Here is a 26172-nt window from a genome sequence, read left to right on the forward strand (position 1 = left end):
CATTATTGTTGTTGTTAAAGCTTGGTTATAGGCAACAATAGATGTTCTTATCTCATCGCATGTCTTGGAAGGAATAGTGACATAATGTAATCATCATCAATAATAATCATAATTATCATAATCATCATACATACATATGAAATGTTTGCATAAACAAATAGAAAACCACTTTACGTCGCCCTGCTAAGAAAGATAACCCCTCAAATAAGATGAATAGTAGCCATCATATCTCCAAATATGATATATTTACATATTCATGTTATACATTCAGGTGTCTTTCGTTAGCGTGCACAAATATAAATTGATAGGTAGATAAGATAAAACGAAATTAAATCAAATACTTGAGCTTCCTCCTATGCTTCTTTCTCCCTTTATGTCCTCCATCAGGTGATTACTGCCAAGAACGCAATTGAATTGTTTTATATATATCCAGAGTAAAGCAACGTTAATCTTACCTTTTATTTTTTTTAAAAAGTGCATTACATATGAACCCGCGATACACATTTTTGCAGGATTCAATCACTGTTACAAACTTAAAATATTATATAAATTAAGTAAAGTGTGAGGGGAAACCATTTTACCATTAGAGAAACACACAATGTGCATTTATTTTACAAATGTACTTCAATTGCGTCACAACCGGTATTCTTTACACTTAAAATATGTGGCTAATTTCATTTCCATTTATTTTGTAAATATATATCTATAAAAACGATTCTTATAGTCCACAGAACCAATGGGGATGCCTGTTAGGCTTGTTCTGATATTTTTTTGGAAGCCCTAATGGTTGAAAATTGGGCCCTACAAACTGGTGGATCTTCTTACTTCACTATGAAATGCAATGTATATGTCAAGTTTCAAAAACAAAACTAAACATGAAAATATAGGCTATGCTTTTTGCAATTGACAAAGCTGTAACGATGTCAGACGTCAGAACAACTAAGAGGAAGAGACTCAGCAGTGCTTTCTGTACAAAAAAAAAACGTTTTTTACACATAAATATTCACAGTAATATAATTTCTATTGAATACAACTCACGTTTCTATTTACATGTAAGTATCATCTTCGTAACGTTCAAACTTCTATAAATTGTGTCCATGTTTTGGCCACTGTTCCAGACAACACAATTGCGTCTATTCCTTTGATCCTCCGTCCTCGTGCAAACTTATTCATTTAAAAATGTTGACGAAAAAAGGGACACAACCTGCACCAGTTCCACGATTAAATGTTTCATCAAACGTATTTTTCCCCGTGTCTGTCTACGAACTGTCGTTTTCTGATGTATTAATAAGGAGTGAGGAGTTTGGTTTGTGTTTTTTCAGTAATTGTGTTATTTTCTCGTCGTCTGAGTTAGGGTCCAACGGCTTGTTATAATCATCATCATCCTCTTCATTCTCCGAGGCCCCGTTCAGCCTCTCGGTCTCCGAATCCTGCTTCTTCTTTGCCGAAGCCATCTCAGCCGCGTGGCGTTTTCTCCATTTCGTTCTTCGGTTTTGAAACCACACCTAAAAGGTTAATATTCGTTGATTACGTGAAATCAACAAATAATATGATTACACATGACTCTATTGCAAAGATATTGATTAACAACCAGACATTTACAAATAATGAATGTAGCCTTGGCCTGCCAAAGTAAAAGGGCATACGTCTAAGTCACGTGAAGTCAACAGATAATAATAATAGGTTATATGTCATTCTAATAATGCATTCAGAAAAAGGGACTCAATATTTTTCTAAAGAGAAAACATAGGTTTAATTTGCCTCCTTCCATGTTGTTTGCTAACATGCACATTTTCTATATACTGCTGTGCAGACTTTGCTACCATTATTTCCACATTTCCATGACATAAATGAACAAATTGTCTGGTTAAATTATAGTGTAATGTATTATTAATGTATTAGTTATACATACTAATATTGTAGAAATATTTATAGTTGTGAATATGACAACAATTATTTGGGAATTATCTTTAAAGATGTATTATTAAATGCAATACAGTCATTTTAATTTCGATTTGTTTGACAACTGTTATTCGACTTTAAGTGTAGGCGATATCTATCTATTTATGAATATTGAAACGAAAGAAACATTACTGTCTAAAATGCATGAGGCACTTTAATGGAAAGCGTGAGACAAATTCTAATTGAGTAGAAGAGACTATGCAAGAGGCCTTTGTGCTCCTCCTTGGTGACAGGTTAACTAGGTTACTTATTAAACAATATTATACATCTTATTGGACTTTATAAAGACTATTTCAAAATATGTCTTACCTTTACTTGGCTCTCTGTCATTCCCAGCGAGTAGGCCAGTCGTGCTCGCTCCGGTCCAGCCAGATATTTCGTTTGTTCAAAAGTCTTTTCTAGGGCAAATATTTGCTGTCCAGAGAAGGTGGGACGTGTGTGCTTTCTTTTTCCATCTTTGTCAAGCAGTATAGAATTTTGATCTGAAAATGTAAAACATAAAGCTTCTAATTCATTAAAGGAAATGTCGCCTATTGTTATGCATTGATATAAAGTGCCAATATTAGGCTATTAACATGTATTTGATGTTGGGATGGGCCTACGGTTAGGCTATTCTCATTATAATATCACAATCAACTTCATTTGAGCTGTTATAAAATAAGCCTTTGTTAGTCCATTTTAATTCACATTTCAGCTAAACATTCAAGTCAGATCTGCTTCAGTTTTTAGGATGAAATATCATAGGCTACTGGGGGAATAATTATTAACCCCTCCAGCTATAGGCCTACATCATGCATCAAAATACGATAAATTAAAGTTCAGATAGTTTAAAAACGTGGACTAGTAACTTACGCGGTGAACATGCGAATCTGGCGTCTCTCCAATGTGGGCTTTGCATGACTCCTGGCCAGAATATCGGGGTCCTGCCTGGAAGGTCTGTCAAGGGCTTGGGGTAGCGAGCCACTGCCACAGCACTGGGGCTGAAGTAGAGTCCAGGGGGTGGCGGGGGGCTCAAGCTACTGAAGCGGGGCAGTCCGGACAAGATGCCGGCAGAAGAGGACGCAGCAACGGCAGCAGCAGCTCCTGGGGCAAGGACCGAAGGACGACTGAGGATGTCGTTTATTCCATGAGGTGTGCCTAGCGCAATGCATTGATGGAGCGATCCGAGAGATGACATTCCGGAGGATGTTTTGATCCCCGGTGAGGACATCGGGATGCCACCGGGGTTTGGAGAGGTGGCAGTAGGTGAGGTAGAAGAGGCCGGACCGGTGGAAGATAATGTGTAGGCTGGGTAGAGTGGGGTCTTCATCTCCGTCATGCTATGCAGAGCCGCTAAAGGTGCGGTGCTTAGGAGGAAAGCGCTCTGTCGGGACCCGTCCATCTGCCCCACTGCTAACATAACCGAGACTAGGTAAATGTGATGGTTTAGTAAAAAAATATCCTCAATGCTCACGCTCTCAAGACGCCTAATAATGCAAAGTTTTGCTCAAATCGACCAACAGACAACACAATACACGTTTCCTTTGGGGTAGGCCTATATTAGCCCAAATCTTCAAAATGTGCACGCCTTAAAAATGGTCTATCTAAAATGAAAATGTCCTGTTTTAAAACTAAAACATGGAAACATGGAATCCCAGATTAATTTCGCAGAGATTCAAAAATTATTATTACAGGGATAACACCGCTTCTTCAACCTTGTAAATCTTGGGAATGAAGTCGTTCAAATAGGATGAATTTCCGAAGTTGTCCTCACTGATTTGGGCAGACTGCTTTAGAGAAATTGATATTGTTGAATGTTTGAAATCTATAGATAAAAAGCTACCCTTTCATTCCGATGCATAAGACGATCTTTAAGATAATAAAACATTATCATCACTTTCGTGTGTCTTTCGCAGCAAAAGTAAAAACTTTGAGAGTAAACAGAAAGTAGATGAGGTGTTTATGTTGCGATTGGGTAATCCGACGGTGACGTACGCAGTGTGTGAAGTGCAAGAGCCAACAGGATTTAGGAGTGTGTCCTCATTGGCTGGCTTTCATAGCTTTGATTTGCACGTTCAAACAGTTGCAATCCGAACCGCTATTAAACACAAAAGGAACCGAATCAACCGAGTCCATTCTACATCTATTTTTTAGATAAAAGGACAGGAATAAAAATAGGAATAAAAATATAGGACAAAATACACATCACGACAAGAGACACCACAACACTACATAAAGAGAGACTTAAAACAAACAACATAGCATGGCAGCAACACACGAGAACACAGCATGGTTGCAATGCAACATGACGTCAACATGGTAGCAACACAACATAGTACAAACATTATTGGGCACAGACAACAGCACAAAGGCAAGAAGGTAGAGACAACAATACATCACGAGAAGAAGACACAACTGTCAGTAAGAGTGTCCATGACTGAGTCTTTGAAGGAAGAGATGGAGATAAAACTGTCCAGTTTTAGTTTGTTGCTCATCATGTGACATAGACTACTAGATCCAAATGTAGTTTATCCATCCATATTCATTCACATGAATTGTAGACTAAAGCATTTCACTGTAAGGTCTACTACACCTGTTGTATTCAGCGCATGTGACAAATAACATTTTAATGAATAAAGAAGCTGCATAGTTTATTGAGATATGCATTTAGCCATGTATCTAAATATATGGCTCTGCATTAAGCCATAGATAGACCTAAATATAGGTAATACTCCATGATCTATTATAAATTCAACAAGGCCAAATAGTAGGCCAAACGTTGTAATTTATGTGCTCCTGGATTAAAATGTAGCACGTGTCTGTATGCGTGTGTTTGTGCTTTTGTAGCCTAATTAGATCAATATTGAGAACACTCAAGACTTTAACTATTTTAATATAAATACATATGGGGACTTTTTGTCTCTGTATGACATCCTCAAAATAATTGTACATGTCTTTATTAGGATATTGTTTCACCGGCTATACTATTATCAAATGCTTATTGGTAACGGTCTGGTATTGATTTTAATTCAAGCATCGGTATATGCTGCCTGGCAATAGGCTATCAATTGAGAGTGAGAAAATGCAATGCACGAATAACCATTAAATAAATCGGCTATTGAAGACTTAAAAGTCTTTAACAACGGATGTCAATATTATTATTCTGCATTGGAGAAAAAAAAGTATATGTATCACCGCTGTTTCAGTAGGTCTAGGCTACAGTGCGCCCTATACTAGATTTAAGGATTGCAAGACACCAGTGACACCCTGTGGTATACTCTAATACTGCAATTAATAAAACGCTGAATTTCCCCAATATTTTCTAGCAATTACTTTACATTTTATAAAATCTGGACCTCAACTGATTATATATTTTTATTCTAAGGAATGGATCGAGATTAACAGAATGTTTACCTGGAGGAAATGGGGGAGGGTCATGCTTTTTCAATTTCAGTCAAGGGGAGGGATTCATATTTGTTCAATCTAGTCCAGTGGAGTCATGTAATTTGTACTTGATGACATTTCAATATTTCTCATTTTAGAGTTAGTTTTAGTTAGTTGCTTATTAGGCTAAATATCCATTTGTGTCCGATGCCGCCCCTCACCTCTGATTCTCCGCTGAGCACGTAATATCAAGTGCACCGATAGGCTATTTAGTGTGAGCTCAATCAAATGATCCATAGCCTATAGGCTACAAAGTGCATGCTCGGAGAAGCACGGGCAAAGGTATATTTGTGGGATAGCTGGTGGGATGGTATAAATAAAACTAGGATGCATTACACACTGTAATGGAAATTCCAACCCTGATTCCCAGTCGGCTCTGCTCTTGCTGATCATAAGCATGTTTGTGTGCTGCCTAACCAATGGCTGTGCTGTGTAGGCCTACCGTGGCAGTACAGGAGACTCAAAGGCTTCTTCCCTAAACGGTGCGCGGGCGGACTAGCCTATAGCCCATTCAAACTCAACTCTGGACCTCGAAGTCAGTTCAACTGCGTTTTTTCATTGTTGCCCTTTAATCAAGGACTGATTTAGTTGGGTGCAATTAATTATCAGGTAGAACAGAAAACCAGCAGGTTACAGACCTAAGAGTTGAATAGCGTTACTAAAGACTATGTTCAGTTTGAGGAGCGCGCGAAGATCGGAAGGACCGGAGGTACATTTTGATAGCTTGCTACTATAATTGATTTGATTAAAAACAGTATGTTTCTTGCCCATAATGTATGTATCAGAGTTATTGACTTCACAATAAGCCAGATTCGAGTAATTTACATTGTGTGGCTGAAACTTGAAGCAGCAGCCTCAGCGCAATCAACCGGAAAACGGCAGCTCATGGTGCTGAGATTAGGCACATTTGAGTAGGCATAATTCATTTCTATGTCTTAATTTTAATTAAACTTTACTAACAACAAGAGGGCTTTGTGTTGGAGCCTATTTCTTCCTATTTAAGAAATACGAGGTAGGCCTACCTGTTTGAAAGATGAAATTAGACTTTAGATTTGTGGTCAATTTCTCCACCCACCATGGACTCCTTAAATAGCCTTCCTCCATATCAGTGAAGGGCTGTTAGGTTATATCCAACACTCGAATTTAGGGGGTATGTATGCCATAGGCCTACCTTTTATTAAAGGAAATTATCACGACTCAGGATAAGACCCAGATGCAGACACAGGAAGTGGATAGTTAGAATCTCAGAAGGTTTATTTTAACACAGGGGGCAGGTCAAGGGCAGAAAGAGGTCAGTAATATCTGGAGATGGTCTTGAGAAGAGCGGACCGGGCTCTCTTCCAGGTACGACGACAGCGGCGGACGAACATCTGAGCAGAGGGTATGCTGACTTCTTCCTCTTGCTCAGGGAAGAGTGGGGGCTGATATCCCAAGGAACACTCAAAGGGCAAGAGACCAGTGGCCGAGCAGGGTAGGGTGTTGCGGGTGTATTCCACCCACACACGTTGCTGGCCCCAGGTGGTGATTGGCACACTCCAACTGGCCATTAGACTGGGGATGACAGGCTGGCCAATGACCCATTGAGGGTGCAGAACGCCTTCCAGAACCGGGACGAGAACTGAGGGCTGCGATCGGAGACTATGTCAACCGGAAGTCCATGGATCCGGAAGAAGTGCTGCACCATGAGCTGGGCCGGATCATCAAGAACTTCAATGAGAGCGGTTCAATTGTTGTGAAGAAGGCTTCAGAGCACCGAGGAAAGTCCAGCAAGCACCAGGACCGTCTCCTAAAGTTGATTTTTGGTTCACGCCAGACCTGTCTGCCCTTGATCAGCACAAAAACATCCTGTGGCGTTCTGCATTAGCATCAAATAGCCCCCGTGATATGCAACTTTTCAGGGAAGTTTGGAACAAATATACACAGCCAGTTAGAAAAGCTAAGGCAAGCTTTTTCAAACAGAAACTCAAAAAAGTTCTGGGACACTGTAAAGTCCATGGAGAATAAGAGCACCTCCTCCCAGCTGCCCACTGCTCTGAGGCTAGGAAACATTGTCACCACCGATAAATCCACTATAATTGAGAATTTTAATAAGCATTTCTCTACGGCTGGCCATGCTTTCCACCTGGCTACCCCTACCCCGGTCAACTGCCCGGCACCCTCCACAGCAACCCGCCAAAGCCCCCACCATTTCCTCTTCACCCAAATCCAGATAGCCAATGTTCTGAAAGAGCTGCAAAATCAGCCGGGCTAGACAATCTGGACCCTCTCTTTCTAAAATTATCTGCCAAAATTGTTGCAACCCCTATTACTAGCCTGTTCAACCTCTCTTTCGTATCGTCTGAGATTCCCAAAGATTGGAAAGCTGCCGCTGTCATCCCCCTCTTCAAAGGGGGTGACACTCTAGACCCAAACTGCTACAGACCTACAGTGGGGCAAAAAAGTATTTAGTCACCCACCAATTGTGCAAGTTCTCCCACTTAAAAAGATGAGAGGCCTGTAATTTTCATCATAGGTACACTTCAACTATGACAGACAAAATGAGAAAAAAAAATCACATTGTAGGATTTTTAATGAATTTATTTACAAATGATGGTGGAAAATAAGTATTTGGTCAATAACAAAAGTTTATCTCAATACTTTGTTATATACCCCTTGTTGGCAATGACAGAGGTCAAACGTTTTCTGTAAGTCTTCACAAGGTTTTCACACACTGTTGCTGGTATTTTGGCCCATTCCTCCATGCAGATCTCCTCTAGAGCAGTGATGTTTTGGGGATGTTGCTGGGCAACACAGACTTTCAACTCCCTCCAAAGATTTTCTATGGGTTTGAGATCTGGAGACTGGCTAGGCCACTCCAGGACCTTGAAATGCTTCTTACGAAGCCATTCCGTTGCCCGGTTGGGCGGTGTGTTTGGGATCATTGTCATGCTGAAAGACCCAGCCACGTTTCATCTTCAATGCCCTTGCTGGTGGTAGGCTTTGTTACTTTGGTCCCAGCTCTCTGCAGGTCATTCACTAGGTCCCCCCGTGTGGTTCTGGGATTTTTGCTCACTGTTTCTGTGAACATTTTGACCCCACAGGGTGAGATCTTGCGTGGAGCCCCAGATCGAGGGAGATTATCAGTGGTCTTGTATGTCTTCCATTTCCTAATAATTGCTCCCACAGTTGATTTCTTCAAACCAAGCTGCTTACCTATTGCAGATTCAGTCTTCCCAGCCTGGTTGCAGGTCTACAATTTAGTTTCTGGTGTCCTTTGACAGCTCTTTGGTCTTGGCCATAGTGGAGTTGGAGGGTGACTGTTTGAGGTTGTGAACAGGTGTCTTTTATACTGATAACAAGTTCAAACAGGTGCCATTAATACAGGATACAGGATTTTTTTCCCTCATTTTGTCTGTCATAGTTTAAGTGTACCTATGATGAAAATTACAGGCCTCTCATATTTTTAAGTGGGAGAACTTGCACAATTTGTGGCTGACTAAATACTTTTTTCCCCCACTGTATATCTATCCTACACTGTCTTTCTAAGGTCTTCGAATCCCAAGTTAACCAACAGATTACTGACCAATTCGAATCCCACCATACCTTCTACGCTATGCAATCTGGTTTCAGAGCTGGTCATGGGTGCACCTCAGCCACGCTCAAGGTTCTAAACAACATCATAACCGCCATCGATAAGAGACATTACTGTGCAGCAGGTATTCATCGACCTGGCCAAGGCTTTCGGCTCTGTCAATCACAACATTCTTATTGGCAGACTCGACAGCCTTGGTTTCTTAAATGATTGCCTCGCCTGGTTTACCAACTACTTCTCTGATATAGTTCAGTGTGTCAAATCGGAGGGCCTGTTGTCCGGACCTCTGACAGTCTCTATGGGTGTGCCACAGGGTTCAATTCTCGGGCCGACTCTTTTCTGTATACATCAATGATGTTGCTCTTGCTGCTGGTGATTCTCTGATCCACACCATTCTTTATACTTCTGGCCCCTCCTTGGACACAGTTTACTAACCTCCAGCTTCAATGCCATACAACTCTCCTTCCGTGGCCTCCAACTGCTCTTAAACGCAAGTAAAACTAAATGCATGCTTTTCAATCGATCACTGCCCGCCCGTCCAGCATCACTACTCTGGACGGCTGACCTAGAATACTTGGACAACTACAAATACCTGGGTGTCTGGTTAGACTGTAAACTCTCCTTCCAGACTCACATTAAGCATCTCCAATCCAAAATGAAATCTAGAATCGGCTTCCTAAATCGCAACAAAGCATCCTTCACTCATGCTGCCAAACATACCCTCGTAAAACTGACCATCCTACCGATCCTCGACTTTGGTGATGTCATCTATAAAATAGCCTCCAAAACTCTACTCAACTGGATGCAGTCTATCACAGTGCCATCTGTTTTGTCACCAAAGCCCCATAAAAAATGTTAACACATCCTGTGTTCCTGAAATATGTGCCATGTTTGTCTTATGAATATGACTGCATTAGTCACTAGTGACAAATACTTGATTTCACCATGTACATGCATGCTGTGGTTATAGAAGTTTACAATGGCTTCATCTCTTATAAGCCTGCAATATTTTCAGTTGTGTGTGTGAAAATTCAGCAAGTAACAAACTGCATCTGAAAAGCATTGTCCACTTATGTCGGTTGGATTGAAACCATTTGCTTTGATATGGAATATTAGATTTTAACATTTTACATGAGCAGTAGGGAATTTCCAAATACACTCCTGAAGTAATGAAGCGTGAGACTTTGTTTTGGTAAGAATGGTTCCATTTTATTTACATTTACTCCCGTGCCATGAGTTTCTGCTTCTTCAGCTTCTTCTGAGAAACCTGCAGGACAAAGCATGTCAGACCAACATATCCACCATACCAATTCTGATAATACCCACATACGAACAGAATGAAAAATGTAAATATGTGGTTGCTCAGCCTCGTTCACATTTCTTTTCATGGGTAATCCAAAGGTGTCCTAAGAAAGTCATCATTGCAACCATCTCATACAGGAATGTATAAAAACCATAATGGTAAGGTCTGATAAGACTTCATGATTTATGATGCCAGAAGGACAGTAAACCATTTTGTTCCCATCTGCAGAACGGTTCCTTCTAATGACGCTGATTTTACATGAGAAATGTGGAAGAGTAAATATTATGAAAAAGATACTAAGCAAATTGTGCAAAAGGCTTTGGCGCGTGCACCTTTTTCTTAGTGGCGACCTCCTCCTCTGGTTTGGGAACAATCTGCTCCTTCTCTGTGAGGATCATCTCAATGTGGCATGGAGAGCTCATGTAGGGGTTGATGCGACCGTGGGCACGGTATGTGCGTCTGCGCATCTTGGGGGCCTTGTTCACTTGGATGTGCTCGATCACCAGGGAGTCTACATCCAGACCCTGTCCGAATAGAGCAAAGACAAACCGGTCAACAAGTAAATCATCCACTTTGTTGTCAGAAATATACAGTACTTAATGCATACCAAATTAGATTGGTCATACAAGAATCATGACAACTCAATTCCAAGATAATTTTAATGGTTAACGGTCATTGAAATTATGAAGTGTACATTACACAGCTTGAACACAAATAAAACAAATCCCAAACATGCAGACTTTGCTACAAGTTTGATAGCATCATACTTTCACCCATCTCTACACTAGGGCTAGGAATTGCCAAGGACTTCACAATACGATATCATCACTATACTTTAGGTGCCGATGCAACATGTATTGCGATTCTATATGAATTAAGATTCAATAGTGATTTTATTGAGATTCCATGGTCCAAACACATTGCTCACCATGTCTACAGCAGAGGGACAAGAGAAAGCCATGAAAAAAGTAATACTCTCCACTACAGGCATGGCACAATAAATCTCAGGTCTAGCAAATAACTCAACCTTACCTTTAGCTCAGCGTTGCTCTCAGCGTTCTTCAGCATGTGGAGAAGGAACTCCGCACTCTTCTTGGGCCAGCGTCCCTGTGTCCAGTCAAACTGCTTGGCCTGCAGAAGAAAGGTTTTCAGTTGTGCATACCAGACGGGGCCAGATTAAGTGACCCCATTTCTGGTCCACATTGGGACAGATTAATGTAGGCATAAATGTAAATGTGTAGTTGCTCAGCCTCATTCATGTTTCTTTTCATGGGTAATCCAAAGGTGTCCTAAGAAAGTCATCACTGCAACCATTTCATTCAGGCACGCATTTAAAAAACATACAAGTACAAGGTCTGACACCTTTTCACAATTTCTGATGCCAGAAATATTGTAAGGCATTTTGTACCAGTCTCAAACGCACATTTAAAAAAGGCATTTTTTTTAAACTTAAAATCCCACTGCTTTTCAATGGGAAATACAGGAAAGAGTTAACATTCTCATAAAGATACCAAGCAGTCTCCCCTAAAGCCATTTCAATAGAGGCTAGATCAACTATAATTGAAGCTCACCTGGGCACACCTGCCAACACCCCCATTGTAGCGGCGGAAGGGAACACACTGATGCTTGACGGTAACATCCTTCAGGTACTTGGTGGCCTTGCGGATGTGCATGCCTTTGATGGCCTGAGCTGTCTCACGGGTGTTCTGATGGAGAAAATGTTTTTAAAAATCAATAGTAGTCTTACATATATAAATAACATGTTATAACATTTGGTGCAAAAGGCATGGATGCAAAATTGCTCAGTTATTTGTTAGATATTGTCACATTTGATTCCAAAGGTCTCCAATGTTATCATCATAGCAAAGCACCACACCTAAATCTGTACTCATTTATGTCTACCAATAAATACCAATTACCAACAAACGTAACTACCACATTGATAGAACTACAGTAGACAACCAGACAGAAATCAACTTCACGTGTCACTCAGAAAAGACAACGCCTTACCTTGAAGTGAACCCGGAGATTAGAGCCCCTCGACTTGCATGCTGTGGGGGGGGGGGGGGGGGGGGATCCAGCAATTAGTGAGGTCACAAAACAAGTATGGTGATTAAACAATAATAAGTTTACGAACATGCGGTTGCTCAGCCTCATTCATATTTATTTTCATGGGTAATCCAAAGGTGTCCTAAGAAAGTCATCATAACAACCACTGCATATGGGTACGTTTGACTTAATATCATGGGTAATTGCAGGGTCCGTTAAGACTTAACCATGCACGCTGCCAGAGGGTAGTACCTAGCTAGCATTAGCGACCTAGCCAATGAATGAAGCCAGGGAGACAATCACCGCCCGGTAGATACTCACACTTAGTCGGGTTCTCGGGGTCGAGCGAATAGCGGACCATTTTCAGAGATCTGCAAACGATAACATGTTTGTTAGTTTGTAACAGACCGGTGCCCTAATCGGCGAACGTGTCAGTGGGATGTTTGAGAAAACAAGTCCGACATACTGGAGGATGCGCTACGTGTTACTTAGCTAGCGTGAGTATAACTAGAACGTTTCTGCTTTAGTTACAACCAAATACGAAGAAATCACATAACTACATCAATACGACAATGCATTTTTTATACGGATTCAGTCGTAGGACGTTTTCTTGTTGGTAGCAAAGGTAAACCGTAAGCTGTAAACCGGCGTGCTACATGGGGCCAAGAAAATCCCCAATATTACAATATTTTCTTGAAAAGATACAAGCATGAACGCCAACGTTGCTTGGTAGTAGTTGGAATACATGTAAATTAAACATTTAAAGAGTCGGGATGCCGTAGATATTGAAGAGATTAGATGGATTTTCGGACCCATTTGTATATCTGTTCACTTACTTTCTCAGGCCGCGGAAGGGAAGAGGTAGAAAAGAGCATTCTGGGAGTAGAAGTCGTGAATGTCTTCTCGCGAGATTTTATGGAATTTTAACGGTTCTTTGGTGTAATTTCTGACAAGCATTTATTCCAATGAAAATAACAATATTAATACTTATTGATGACACACATTTCTCTAACTACCTTCATATGTATAATATAACATCATACATCCTTATGTGCTTGTACTGTTGTTTTGGGGACCACTCATCTCCACCACAAATTATATGGTGTGCTGCAGGTCTCATCACTCAAATGCAGGGGCTAATCATTCAAATGTTTGTCAGCTAAAAGAGTCTCTCATTTCCTGGTGCTGCTACCTGGGCAAATATTCAACATGGTACTACTACCTGTGACATCACTGATCTACAAAAGAGCTTCTTGTTATCAGAGAACTAATGCAGATTGTCAGGTAGATCCATGATCATGTTTTTTCTGGACTGTCGATCACTTATATGGTATTTATTGGTAGACATGGAGGGCTTCTTTAACGCAAATATCTATCAAGTTTTAACAAATTATATTGTAAATATATAAACAGGCTTTTTTACATTTCTACTATTTTCTACATTGTAGAATAATAGTGAAGACATCAAAACTATGAGATAACACATATAGAATCATGCAGTAACCAAAAAGTGTTAATTTAAAATATATTTTAAATTTGAGATTCTTCAAAGTAGCCACCCTTTGCCTTGATGACAGCCTTGCACACTTATGGCATTCTTTCAACCAGCTTCATGAGGTAGTCACCTAGAATGGATTTCAATTAACAGGTGTGCCTTGTTAAAAGTTAATTTCTGGAATTTCTTTCCTTCTTGATGCATTTGAGCCAATCAATTGTGTTGTGACAAGGTAGGGGTGGTATACAAAAGATAGCCCTATTTTGTAAAAGACCAAGTCCATATTATGTCAAAAACAGCTCAAATAAGCAAAGAGAAACGACAGTCCATCATTACTTTAGGACATGAAGGTCAGTCAATCCGGAACATTCCAATAACTTTGAAAGTTTCTTCAAGTGCAGTCGCAAAAACCATCAAGCGCTATGATGAAACTGGCTCTCATGAGGACCGCCACAGCAAAGAAAGACCCAGAGTCATTAGAGTTACCAGAAATTGTAGCCCAAATAAATGCTTCACGGAGTTCAAGTAACATACACATCTCAACATAAACTGTCCAGAGGTGACTGCATGAATCAGGACGTCATGGTTAATTGCTGCAAAGAAACCACTACCAAAGGACACTGATAAGAAGAAGAGACTTGCTTTTGGCCATTGGACATTAGACCAGTGGAAATCTGTCCTTTGGTCTGATGAGTCCAAATGTGAGATTTTTGGTTCCAACCGCTGTGTCTTTGCAAGATGCAGAGTAGGTGAACGGATGATCTCCGGCTGTGTGGTTCCCACTGTGAAGCATGGAGGAGGAGGTGTGGGGGTGCTTTGGTGGTGACACCATTTGTAATTTATTTAGAATTCAAGGCACACTTAACCAGCATGGCTACCACAACATTCTGCAGTGATACGCCATCCCATCTGGTTTGTGCTTAGTGGGACTATCATTTGTTTTTCAACAGAACAATAACCCAACACACCTCCAGGCTGTGTAAGGGCTATTTGACCAAGAAGGAGAGTGATGGAGTGCTGCATCAGATGACCTGGCCTCCACAATCACCCAACCTCAACCCAACTGAGATGGTTTGGGATGAGTTGGACCGCAGAGTGAAGGAAAAGCAGCCAACAAGTGCTCAGCATATGTGGGAACTCCTTCAAGACTGTTGGAAAAGCATTCCATGTGAAGCTAGTGTGCAAATCTGTCATCAAGACAAAGGGTGGCTACTTTGAATAATCTCAAATATAAATATATTTGGATTTGTTTAACACTGTTTTGGTTACTACTGTCACACCCTGATCTGTCTCACCTGTCCTTGTACTTGTCTCCACCCCCCTCTAGGTGTCGCCCATCTTCCCCATTATCCCCTGTGTATTTATACCTGTGTTTTCTGTCTGTCTGTGCCAGTTTGTCTTGTTTGCCAAGTCAACCAGTGTTTTTCTCCTAGCGCCTGTTTCACCCAGTCTCTGTTCTTCTCATCCTCCTGGTTCTGACCCTTGCCTGTCCTGACTCTGTGCCCGCCTGCCTGACCATTCTGCCTGCCTCTGACCTCGAGTCTGCCTGACCTGGTGGGTCAGAGTCCAAAACGGTACAGGGCGGCAGGCAGACTCGAGGTCAGGATTAGGCAGAATAGTCTAAAATAAATATCAGAGCTCAAACCATCTGCCTCCCGTGTCTGCATCTGGGTCTCTCCTTGTGTCGTTATAACTACATGATTCCATATGTGTTAATTCATAGTTTGATGTCTTCACTATTGTTCTGCAATGTTTAAAATAGTACAAATAAAGAAACCCTTGAATGAGTAGGTGTGTACAAACTTTTGACTGGTACTGTATATATATATTTTTTTGTCACGTGCACAAGTACAGTGAAATGCCTTTCATGCAAGCTCCAAACCCAACAATCAATATCAATGAAGCACTAAAACTAATGTACGGTAGAACAAAAACAAACAAGAAATTGAAATCAGAAGAACATGAGAATGTAAGAAGCTTTATACAGGGTCAGTTCAAATACCATATTTACCATGTGGAGGGATAGAAGTAGATACTGTATGTACAGTATATTGGTAAGGTGACTAGGCATCAGGATATACAGTGCCTTCAGAGACTATTCACACCCCTTGACTTTTTCCACATTTGGTTGTGTCTGAATGTATGATTGATTAAATTTAGATTTGGTGTCACTGGCCTGCACACAATATGCCAATATAGAAGTGTTTTTAGAAATGTTTACAAATTAATTAAAAATTCAAAGCTGAAATGTGCTGAGTCAATAAGTATTCAACCCCTTTGTTATGGCATGCCTAAATAAGTTCAGGAGTAAAAATTTGCTTAACAAGTCACAATAGGTTGCATGGACACACTCTGTGTGCAATAATAGTGGTTCATATTATTTTGAATGACTACCTCATCTCTGTAACCCACACATACACTTATCTGTAAGGTTCCTCAATCAAGCAGTACATTTCAAACACAGATTCAACCACAAAGACCAGGGTGATTTTCCAATGCCTTGCAAAGAAAGGCACCTATTGGTAGATGAAAAAACACAACAAAACATACATTGAATATCCCTTTGGGCATGGTGAAGTTATTAATTAGACTTTGGATTGTGTATCAATACACCCAGTCACTACAAAGATACAAGTGTCCATAACTCAGTTGCCGGGGAGAAGGAAGGAAACCACGCATGGATTTCACCATGAGGCCAACGGTGACTTTTAAATTGTTATAGAGTTTAATGGCTGTGATAGGAGAAAAATGAGGATGGATCAAAACATTGTAGTTACTCCACAAAACAAACCTAACTGACAAGAGTGAAAAGAAGGAAGCCTATACAGAGTAAAAATATTCCAAAACATGCATCCAGTTTTCAATAAGGCACTAAAGTAAAACTGCAAAAAATGTGGCAAAGAAATTAACTTAATGTCCTGAATACAAAGTGTTATGTTTGGGGCAAATCCAACACAACACCTCACTGAATACCGCTCTTCATATTTTCAAGCATGGTGGTGGCTGCATCATGTTATGGGTATGCTTGTCATCGACACCAACTTTTTTTAAAGGATTAAAATAAACAAAATAGAGCTCAGCACATCCAAAATCCTAGAGGAAGACCTGGTTCAGTGTGCTTTCCAACAGACATGGGAAAGTTGAAAAACATTGCCTGGTACGACGAATAACGATTCCTGTTGTGTCATGCTGATGGCAGTCAGGCTGTTCTGGTGGCAAAGGAGGGTCCGACCCGGTACTAGATGGGTGTACATAATAAACTTACCACTGAGTGTATATCCTGATACCTTGTCACTTTACCCCTGCCTACATGTACATATCTACCTAAATTACCACATATCCCTGCACATTGACATGGTATTGGTACTACTTGTATATACTATAGCTTCATTCTTGTGTGTTTTGTTTCTCATGCATTTTTATTTGAATTTTATTTAACTCTGCGTCGTTGGGAAAGAGCTTCTAAGTAAGCATTTCACTGTAAGGTCTACACCTGTTTTATTCGGCACATGTGACAAATACAAATTGATTTGATTTAATGTGTAGTTGGCAGAACCAGAGTAAGAACTTCCATTCAAATACAGAGGGTAGAGAAACTAGACTCTCGACTCTTATCAATATGTAAAATGTGTGATTTTTTTTTTTTAAATGTTATTGGTTGTGATCCTCAATGTCAAGATATATAAACAGTCATCGAGCAGTATCAAACTATTATTCCCATAAAGGTCATAGAGCCATCATATCTACAGTAGTAGCACAGATATAACAATGGGACAGATATTTCACCAGATGTATAAATGTGAAGCATCAGCTTGACGTTACCACGGAGGAAGCCCAGTTGGCTGGCAGTAGGAGAAGATGGAACGAGATGGATTTTGGCCGAAATTCTGCTAATTTTCTCATCGATTAAACATTTAATCTCAATACAGTTTTCTGTTTCCAAAACTAGAATCTCTGACGAAAGTTTCAAAAAATGTTGTTGTTTAGGATGGAAAAGGCTAATTGAATTATTGCACACGCGCAATTCACAGAGTATGCCTTCCCTAACAGACAGGCTGTGGTCAATCTTGGTTTAGTTATACAAATCTTTGGTAGTAGTGTGTAAAAGAAGTAGAAATGAAAAAGACGGGGCCTCCCAGGTGGCGCAGTGGTCTAAGGCACTGCATCGCAATGCTAGCTGTGCCACCAGAGATTCTTGGTAGCCGGCCGCGACCGGGAGGTCCATGGCCCAGCGTCGTCCGGGTTAGGGAGGGTTTGGCCGGCAGGGATGTCCTTGTCTCGAGTGGCGGGCCGGTCAGTGTCAGTGTACAGTGTTTCCTCCGACACATTGGTGCGGCTGGCTTCCGGGTTGGATGTGCATTGTGTCAAAAAGCAGTGCGGCTAGGTTGGGTTGTGTTTCGGAGGACGCATGGCTCTCGACCTTCGCCTCTCCCGAGTCCGCACGGGAGTTGCAGTGATGAGAAAAGACTAACTACTACCAATTGGATACCACGAAATTGGGGACAAAAAAGGTGAAATGAAAAAGACACAACAATATGGTAATATGAAAACCAGTAGTTAGCATACTTGTATGTTGTGCTTTATATGTTGTGTTGGGAGATGGTTTGACCAGCCACATATAAAATTGTATGTACACTCTCACATTGGCCAAGACAGCCATGCACAACGTCGCACTGTAAATAATGTTGAGTGGTGACAACTTGTGTTGATGTACAAAAATAAATATATTACACACAAAAGGTGTATTAACTTGTTTCTTCCATGTTTTAAACATATTGCAGTATCTCCCCATAGCAGTGAAAAAACATCTTGAAATAAATTCCTCTTCCAACATGACCACAAATAGTCTTTTGAAGACTTAAAACTCAACACCTACAGAGGTCTTCTTTTTCTGTTTCCTTTAGAGAACATTATTATATTTTATTTACATACAATGATCATTTTTGAACAAGTCTAATGAGAAACTGAGTACCTTTCTTACTGAAGTTGAAATGGCATATCACATATACATCACACCATGGTTTGATCAGGATATGTTAAAATTAAATATCTTTTCAAATCCAGCTGAACTGGAATTTCCTTGGCATAAAGGCAGTCCCCTGATCTTACATAATACACTCAACAAAAATATAAAACATTTTCCATCCACACAAAAAGCTTATTTCTCTCATTGTGCACAAATTTGTTTACATCCCTGTTAGTGAGCAGTTCTCCTTTGCCAAGATAATCCATCCACCTGACAGGAGTGGCATATCAATAAGCTGATTAAACAGCATGATCATTACACAGGTGCATCTTGTGCTGGGGACAATAAAAGGCCACTCTGAAATGTACAGTTTTGTCACAAAACACGATGTCACAGATGTCTCAAGTTGAGGGAGAATGCAATTTGCATGCTGACTGCAGGAATATCCACCAGATACTGACTGGTTTGAAGATCCATGGCCTTATTATTTTTTAAAGTTCTGTGATGCATATTTGTATTCCCAGTCATTTGAAATCCATAGATTAGAGCCCAATTCATTTATTTCAATTGACTGATTTCCTTATATGAACTGTAACTAAGTAAAATATTTGAAATTGGTGCATGTTGCATTTATATTTTTGTTCAGTATGTCTGTCATAATATGTAAGACCCAGCATTTACTTCATATGATACAGCTGTCCATTCGCAAAGGCTAAAGCAAAGAATAAGGTCTGTACATGGGTAATGTGTGTTCAGGAGTATGTGGTTCATGTATTTGGCTATACAAGACAGTATTTGGTTTGCAAACAGCATGATAGCGTAGGAGGTTCAGTCAGTTCTCTTTCCTACGTTCATCAATCACAACCTTGACATGTGGACAGGATAAGCAGCATTACTGGAAGTTAGAATGGGTTGCAGTCCAGCCAAGAGGTTTCCAACATTTCATGACACCACTAAGTAGTAAAGAGAGAAACCAGTCCAAGTCTTTGCCCACTCATCTCTCTTGTTGTTGAATTGATAGCATGGATAGGTTGATTTCCTGTGTTTCGTCTTGAGTAGGTTGTAGGCAGAGGTTTGGTAGAGTTTTGGAGGGCAGTAGAGAGTAGGACAGTTGGAAAAGACACTGCTTGTTGATGGCTTGTATGGGTCTTAAAAACAACCCAGGTTTGCTTTCAGCCAAAGTCCTTTAATACCGTCTTTGTCACCATGGTGAGGCATGTAGTAACAGCTGGACAACCTAAAAAAATTAAGGGAAAAAAATGACAATATTAGACACTCTTATAATTAGATACTCTGTCAATTGCATTTAAACAGTAAATAGAAGGCTCTAAGCATCCAACCCTCTAGTTACCAACCTATGACCCTTTTGAGGCCAATCCTGCATTAATATTTCAGGATACTTACAGTTATCTGCTCTGCTCCATGCAGCTGACAGTGCATATCTCTGTGACCTTGCATGGCTATGTGTCCAGACAGGCTGCTGCCTGGGTAGGTTGAGGAGATTCAGAGGGAGATCTGGGGTGTGGTGTTTAGACTTAGGAGTTGGCTAGAGAGGCAGGCGGCGTGAGGGTACAGTCAGACAGGACAGGACAGTAGAGGCTAGGCAGAAGGGCTCATTTGAGACAGGGGCTGACCACGGTGGGCGTAGGGGGGTAAACCAGTGCCACGTTGACCCGCTCCGAACCGTTCTTTGGGCAGATGATCTCAGTCAGCCCCTCGGGGCGCGGCTGGCTTAGCAGCTCACCTGAGAGAGCGAGAGGGGTGGTAGAGAAGAGGGTGAGTTAGTTTATACAGTTGAGGTCGGAAGTTTACATACACCTTAGCCAAATATGTTTAAACTCAGTTTTTCACAATTCCTGACATTTAATCCTAGTAAAAATTCCCTGTCTTAGGTCAGTTAGTATTGCCACTTTATTTTAAGAATGTGAAATGTCAGAATAATAGTAGAGAATGATTTCAGCTTTTATTTCTTTCATCACATTCCCAGTGGGTCTGAAGTTTACATGCACTCAATTAGTATTTGGTAGTATTGTCTTTAAATTGTTTAACTTGGGTCAAACGTTTCAGGTAGCCTTCCACAAGCTTCCCACAATAAGTTGGGTGAATTTTGGCCCATTCCTCCTGACAGAGCTGGAGGAAAGGAGTCAGATTTGTAGGTCTCCTTGCTCGCACACACCTTTTCAGTTCTACCAACAAATTTTCTATGGGATTGAGGTCAAGGCTTTGTGATGGCCACTCCAATACCTTGACTTTGTTGTCCTTAAAAGTATGCTTGGGGTCATTGTCCATTTGGAAGACCCATTCGCGGCCAAGCTTTAACTTCCTGACTGATGTCTTGAGATGTTGCTTCAATATATCCACATAATTTTCCTCCTCATGGTGCAATCTATTTTGTGGAGTGCACCAGTCCCTCCTGCAGCAAAGCACCCCCACAACATGATGCTGACACCCCCGTGCTTCACAGCTGAGATGGTATTCATTATGGCCAAACTGTTTTATTTTTGTTTCATCAGACCAGAGGACATTTCTCCAAAAAGTACAATCTTTGTCCACATGTGCAGTTGCAAACCGTAGTCTGGCTTTTTTATGGCGGTTTTGGAGCAGTGGCTTCTTCCTTGCGGAGCGGCCTTTCAGATTATGTCCATATAGGACTCGTTTTACTGTGGATATAGATACTTTTGTACCCGTTTCCTCCAGCATCTTCACAAGGTCCTTTGCTGTTGTTCTGGGATTGATTTCCAATTTTCGCACCAAAGTACGTTCATCTCTAGGAGAAAGAATGTGCCTCCTTCCTGAGCGGTATGATGGCTGCGTGGTCCCATGGTGTTTATACTTGCGTACTATTGTTTGTAAAGATTAACTTGGTACTTTCAGGCGTTTGGAAATTGCACCCAAGGATGAACCAGACTTGTGGAGGTCTACAATTATTTTTCCTGAGGTCTTGGCTGATTTCTTTAGATTTTCCCATGATGTCAAGCAAAGAGGCACTGAGCTTGAAGGTAGGCCTTGAAATACATCCACAGGTACACCTCCAATTGACTCAAATTATGTCAATCAGCCTATCAGAAGCTTCTAAAGCCATGACATCATTTTCTGGAATTTTCCAAGCTGTTTAAAGGCACAGTCAACTTAGTGTATGTAAACTTCTGACCCCACTGGAATTGTGATACAGTGAATTATAAGTGAAATAATCTGTCTGTAAACACTGTTGGAAAAATTACTTGTGTCATGCACAAAGTAGATGACCTAACCGACTTGCCAAAACTATAGTTTGTTAACAAGAAATTTGTGGAGTGGTTGAAAAACAAGTTTTAATGACTCCAACCTAAGTGTATGTAAACTTCTGACTTCAACTGTATATAATACTTAATTATCTAATTGACTGAGAGATTATTTATCCAGTGATAACAGGATATGGTGGATTTTGTACAGGAGCCCAAGTCAATGTTTTGCCAAGATTGAAAGAGATTTGATCTGTAAAAAAACAACAGTTCTTTATTTGTTCCCTAGATGGCGATTTGACTTCATTACCACTGATTTCCAGAGCCCACTACAGAGCAAAATGAGCACAATAACCACATGTTAAATTCCCTAGAGACCTCTGGAGTGGAGGACTCCATCATCAGGCTTAATAACTGCAGATCAACTCATATTGAAAGGGTTTGTCATCATCAGCAAAATCACAAGGCACTGGCAGGTTGTTGGGAAATGTGTGTGTAAAAGTGAGAGAAAGAGCCTGTATGTGTGTGTTTAGCAGGTGTAAAAAAATGCAATAATAATAGTAATAATAATAAGCAGACGCTGATCCCTTTAAGCATGGAAAAAGTTATTAATTAAGCCTTGGATGGTGTATCAATACACCCAGTCACTACAAAGATACCACCATCCTTCCTAACTCAGTTTCTGGAGAGGAAGGAAACTGCTCAGGAATTTCACCATGAGGCCAACTGTGATTTTAAAACAGTTAGAGTTTAATAGTTGTGATATGAGAAAAATGAGAATGGATCAACAACAGTGTAGTTACTCCACAATACTAACCTAAATGACAGAATGAAAAAAAGGTCTGTACAGAATACAAATATTCCAAAACATGCATCCTGTTTGAAACAAGTAATACTGCAAAAAGTGTGGCAAAGAAATGTACTGTTTGTCCTGAACACAAAGCTGTTTGGGGCAAATCCAACACATCACTGAGTACGACTCTTCATATTTTCAAGCATAGTTGTGACACATTCTTTTCTGGGTATGCTCATCATTGGCATGGACAAGGGAGTTTTTTTCCCCCTAGTCATTGGAATACAGCTAAACACAGGCAAAATCCTAGAAGAAACCTTGGTTCAGTCTGCTTTCCAACAGACACTGGGAGACACATTCACCTTTCAGCAGGGCAATAACATCAAACACAAGGCCAAATCTACACTGAAGTTGCTTACCAAGATGACATTGAATGTTCCTGAGTGGCGTAGTTACAGTTTTGACTTTAATAGGATTGAACATCTATGGCAAGACTTGAAACATGCTTTCTAGCAATGATCAACAACCACCTTGACAAAACTTAAAGAATTGTATAAAACCTTCGGCAAATATTGTGAAATCCAGGTGTGCAAAGCTCTTAGAGACAGAAAGACTCACATCTGTAATCTTTGCCGAAGGTGCTTCTAACATGTATTGTCCCAGGGAGGTGAATCCTTATCTAATCAAGATATATTTGTGCTTTATTTTGCATTTTTTAATAAATGTTAGAATTTGTCTTCCACTTTGACATTAGAGTATTTTGTGTAGATTGTTGACCAAAAGTTACAATTAAATCCATTTTAATCCCACTTTGTAACACAACAAAATGTGGAAAACGTCACGGGGTGTGAACACTCTCTGAAGGCACTGTAAGTCACATGCTCTGGCCTTCCAATTATGGGAAAAACTAAAACACTAGTCTGTCTCACTAACAGGCTGTAGCCCTACAACCAGCGTGTTAAGTGAATGTCTAGAAAAACATGCCTGGCCTTCATTCCCTATCAAGGACCACTTCATATCTAACAAGCAACATGTCAAACAGGCTTCAGTTGTTGGTACATAGATTTACTCATCTTCTTGATAACTAACAATTATTACCCATACACCTTATGTAGTTTTGTTTAAATGGAGGGATCTCAGGGATTGACATTCAAGTCTAAAAGGCACACTTGCCCATCGGGCTAATTCTGAGTATTTTTTGGTTGCCCGAAGATTATGATCACTTGCCCAAAAATATAAATGTGCTATTTACAGAAGTGCCATTATTGCCTGCTTTTCACCTACACATAGGGGAGGAACCAGAAAGATCAGCAATGGAATGCTTTGTATTTTGGCTGTTATCAGTAAAAAAAAAATAGAGTAGGCTGAACTTGCCAGATTGCCATAAAATGTCCATCTTTCACTTAAACAATGGGGAGGAACCAGAAAGATCAGTTTTAGGCTACTGGAATTCTTTGCAATTTAGTTGTTTTCACTGTTGGTTTTTTTTCCACTGTGTTTTTTTTGCAACCTTAGAGCAGGCTCAACTTGCGCGACTGCTTAGTTCACTTGGTTCCCTAGGCAATATGGCAACCCTGAAAGACCTATTCCCTTCATTTCAGAACAATAGCAGGACCAGAGCAGGTGCAGCATGACTGAACAGAATAAGGAAAACAGCAAAAACCTAAAACAAACATCCCAATTCCTTCATCCTCTGCTGCATCCTTAATGGAAGGAAACTAGTTCTAAAAGTAGTCCTGAGTGGCACAGCCAGGGTTCCTCCAAACGCTGGCAGCCAGTCCACAACCAACAGGGTATGGAATGTTGTGCAGGAGTTTGTTTGTGATGCTGGGTATTGGTCTGATTGAGGCAGGCAGAAACAATAGGCTGTTACATCATTCGTCACTCAATAACATTACGGTCATCCCGCCTGGCTGCCTCCACCTCTGACAGTAATGCAGTGCAGCACATACTAAAGCTACGCACTGTCTGTACAAACAGTCTGACCACACACTGCTACTATAACCAGCTGGATCATGTACTCACATAGTGTTTTAAAGGCCATGAGAAAACAGTAGTTTAATCCTGTCAGTAATACTATGTCAATACATTCTATCATTATGCAAGGGTTTTATTATAACATCTCTGTTGCATGCTGGAAAGGTAAATCCAATCAATCTTTTATAGAAAGAGAGAGAGAGAAAGACAAAGAGAGAAAGAGACAGGGCACAAAACAGAGCACAAGGAGAGAGAGGGAGAGAACATTGCATGCTACTTTTGCTGTGCAAGCTATACTCCCCTGTACCATGTTCAGAGCTCACATGGTTTTTATGGTTAAGCTATGGGAATGGATTAGGCCTCAATGTTAAACCCTTTTCCTTGGCTAAATACTGCTGCAGCCCTCTTGTTATGAGCAAATCATAATTGGCACTAAAAACCTCTGTTAGGCATCTGCCTAGAGAGCTCACTAATATTGTATTGACCCATCACCAGGAGGATCTGGGCTTATCTGCTACAGACACAGATTGACTTGGATTCACTATCTGAAACCTCATATCCTCCAGACCTGCTGGATCAACAAACTGTAGCTCCAGTACGGTCTCATGGGCTGTCTGTGTGACTATGTCTGAGTGTCACCATGCTGTAAAACTAGAACCCTCGTAGCAACCCTATCCGAAAGGTAATGGGGATAGTTAGTTACCAAGGTTGATATTTTCTCTGGTCTTGGTATTTCTAATTAATTTCAAGCGGTGTCCATTTCTTTTTCTGTCTTTTGTCCTGGTTCTGAAACAATGGTGTTCACACATATTTTATTTCCTACACTCAACAGCACAATGTACACCTTTCTACTATTGCATTGCACCTCCTTTTGCCCTCAGAACAGCCTCAATTTGTCAGGGCATGGACTCTACACAGGGTCTTTCCACAGGAATGCTGGCCCATGTTGACTCCAATGCTTCCCACAGTTGTGTCAAGTTGGCTGGCTGTCCTTTGAGTGGTGGACTATTCTTGATACACACAGGAAACTGTTCAGTGTGAAAAACCCAGCAGCGTTGCAGTTCATGACACACTCAAACCTGTGCCGGTCATGGTATTTATTGTCCTGTTAAATAGGTGTGATTTGTACAGCATTTTGATTGTAGTGTTGCCGTACACTGTAAAACAGTCAATGTATAACATTAGTTTGCTATACAGGACGTCCTGACATGATGTATTCGTGGTTCCTTCCTGAGAATGTTGCTGGCTCCAGATCTCTCTGTGTGGAAATAGGGGGAGGGAGTCTGTTACAGGAAGCAGCACAGATGCTGAATCACACAGCCAGTTATCTCTGCCTCTTCATCTTGGTCAGAGAGAGTCAGACTGAGAACACTAGTCTCACCTTCATCACTGCTGACTGGGTGTCAGCTAGT

The 26172-nt window shown here is 40.7% G+C and overlaps 3 protein-coding genes and 3 non-coding genes across 6 annotated transcripts in view; all 6 read right to left on the minus strand.

The window, feature by feature from the left end:
- Nucleotides 1-449: 449 nt before the first annotated feature.
- LOC110537135 (homeobox protein Nkx-6.1) lies at nt 450-3873 on the minus strand. Its single transcript, XM_021622936.3, has 3 exons — nt 2815-3873; nt 2272-2444; nt 450-1505 (listed from the first exon to the last, which is right to left on the minus strand). The coding sequence occupies exons 1-3, from the start codon at nt 3359-3361 to the stop codon at nt 1260-1262; spliced, it is 966 nt and encodes a 321-aa protein (XP_021478611.1). The 5' UTR covers nt 3362-3873; the 3' UTR covers nt 450-1259.
- A 6266-nt stretch (nt 3874-10139) lies between these two features.
- Nucleotides 10140-12679, minus strand: LOC110537136 (large ribosomal subunit protein uL22). The gene is made up of 6 exons (XM_021622937.3): nt 12630-12679; nt 12270-12310; nt 11831-11965; nt 11292-11390; nt 10592-10783; nt 10140-10223 (listed from the first exon to the last, which is right to left on the minus strand). Exons 1-6 carry the CDS (start codon nt 12667-12669, stop codon nt 10176-10178), a joined length of 555 nt encoding a protein of 184 aa, XP_021478612.1. The 5' UTR covers nt 12670-12679; the 3' UTR covers nt 10140-10175.
- On the minus strand, nt 10314-10383 carry LOC118937912 (small nucleolar RNA SNORD58). The gene has a single exon (XR_005035321.1). It is a non-coding gene; the product is annotated as a small nucleolar RNA SNORD58 (small nucleolar RNA).
- LOC118937911 (small nucleolar RNA SNORD58) lies at nt 11500-11569 on the minus strand. Its single transcript, XR_005035320.1, has one exon. It is a non-coding gene; the product is annotated as a small nucleolar RNA SNORD58 (small nucleolar RNA).
- On the minus strand, nt 12402-12471 carry LOC118937913 (small nucleolar RNA SNORD58). The gene has a single exon (XR_005035322.2). It is a non-coding gene; the product is annotated as a small nucleolar RNA SNORD58 (small nucleolar RNA).
- A 6010-nt stretch (nt 12680-18689) lies between the features above and the next one.
- LOC110537137 (malignant fibrous histiocytoma-amplified sequence 1 homolog) overlaps nt 18690-26172 on the minus strand; it is a 40268-nt gene continuing 32785 nt past the window's right edge. Inside the window, exons 2-3 of the mRNA XM_021622938.3 lie at nt 20174-20513; nt 18690-20006 (exon numbers count right to left, since the gene is read on the minus strand). Coding sequence (XP_021478613.2) covers nt 20383-20513 — 131 coding nt within the window. The 3' untranslated portion in view covers nt 18690-20006; nt 20174-20382. The remainder of the gene's footprint in view (nt 20007-20173; nt 20514-26172) is intronic.

This window comes from Oncorhynchus mykiss, chromosome 12 (genome assembly GCF_057628025.1).
Source record: "Oncorhynchus mykiss isolate SJ-2025 chromosome 12, ASM5762802v1, whole genome shotgun sequence".
Lineage (NCBI taxonomy): Eukaryota > Metazoa > Chordata > Actinopteri > Salmoniformes > Salmonidae > Oncorhynchus > Oncorhynchus mykiss.